Below are 616 nucleotides of genomic sequence, written 5' to 3' on the forward strand. Positions count from 1 at the left end.
AAAACTAGGTTACCATTACTTGGAACCCAAGGAAACAAAATGAACTGGTAAAACTCAGGCACACAGGTCTGTTTGTGGGTAATTCCCAGGGAGAGGAAACACTGGAGGTGAGAAGAATCCCTGCACCTTGGAAGAGTCTCAGCAGTTGCTGTGAAACACCTTCCACAAAGCTTTGAGTAAAGGGCAGGGCTAAAATACAGATTTGAGGCCATGGATTTACTCACTGTGATGCCAGCAATTGCAATTCCAACAATTCCAACTAAATGTAGATTAGTATCAATTACTTTCTCGATTTCAACCAGGCAGTTCTGTTAAAAACAAAATGGAGATTTAAAAAAATTTTTTTTTCTCCTAGAAAAAAATATATTCCAGCCAACTCATCAACTGTTCTCACTAAACAACAACATGAGAAATACTAGTGCAGTCACTGTCCTAACTCCTGCATCTAAGCCTTGGGTTTTGTAGGTGAATTTTCATAGCATAGTGAAAATTTTCTAGTTCTGGGCCCCTCAGCTCAGGAGGGACATTGAGGGGCTGGAGCAGGTCCAGAGAAGAGCAACGAGGCTGGTGAAGGGACTGGAGCACAAGTGCCATGAGGAGAGGCTGAGGGAGCTGG

At 43.0% G+C, this 616-nt stretch overlaps 1 protein-coding gene across 1 annotated transcript in view; it reads right to left on the reverse strand.

Moving 5' to 3' along the window:
* Nucleotides 1-224: 224 nt before the first annotated feature.
* TSPAN2 (tetraspanin 2) overlaps nucleotides 225-616 on the reverse strand; it is a gene marked incomplete at both ends in the record, with an annotated part of 16,865 nt that continues 16,473 nt past the window's right edge. The window contains one exon of the mRNA XM_009083051.1: nucleotides 225-308. Coding sequence (XP_009081299.1) covers nucleotides 225-308 — 84 coding nt within the window. The remainder of the gene's footprint in view (nucleotides 309-616) is intronic.

The sequence above is a fragment of the Acanthisitta chloris genome, unplaced genomic scaffold, assembly GCF_000695815.1.
Source record: "Acanthisitta chloris isolate BGI_N310 unplaced genomic scaffold, ASM69581v1 scaffold16229, whole genome shotgun sequence".
In the NCBI taxonomy this organism is placed as follows: domain Eukaryota; kingdom Metazoa; phylum Chordata; class Aves; order Passeriformes; family Acanthisittidae; genus Acanthisitta; species Acanthisitta chloris.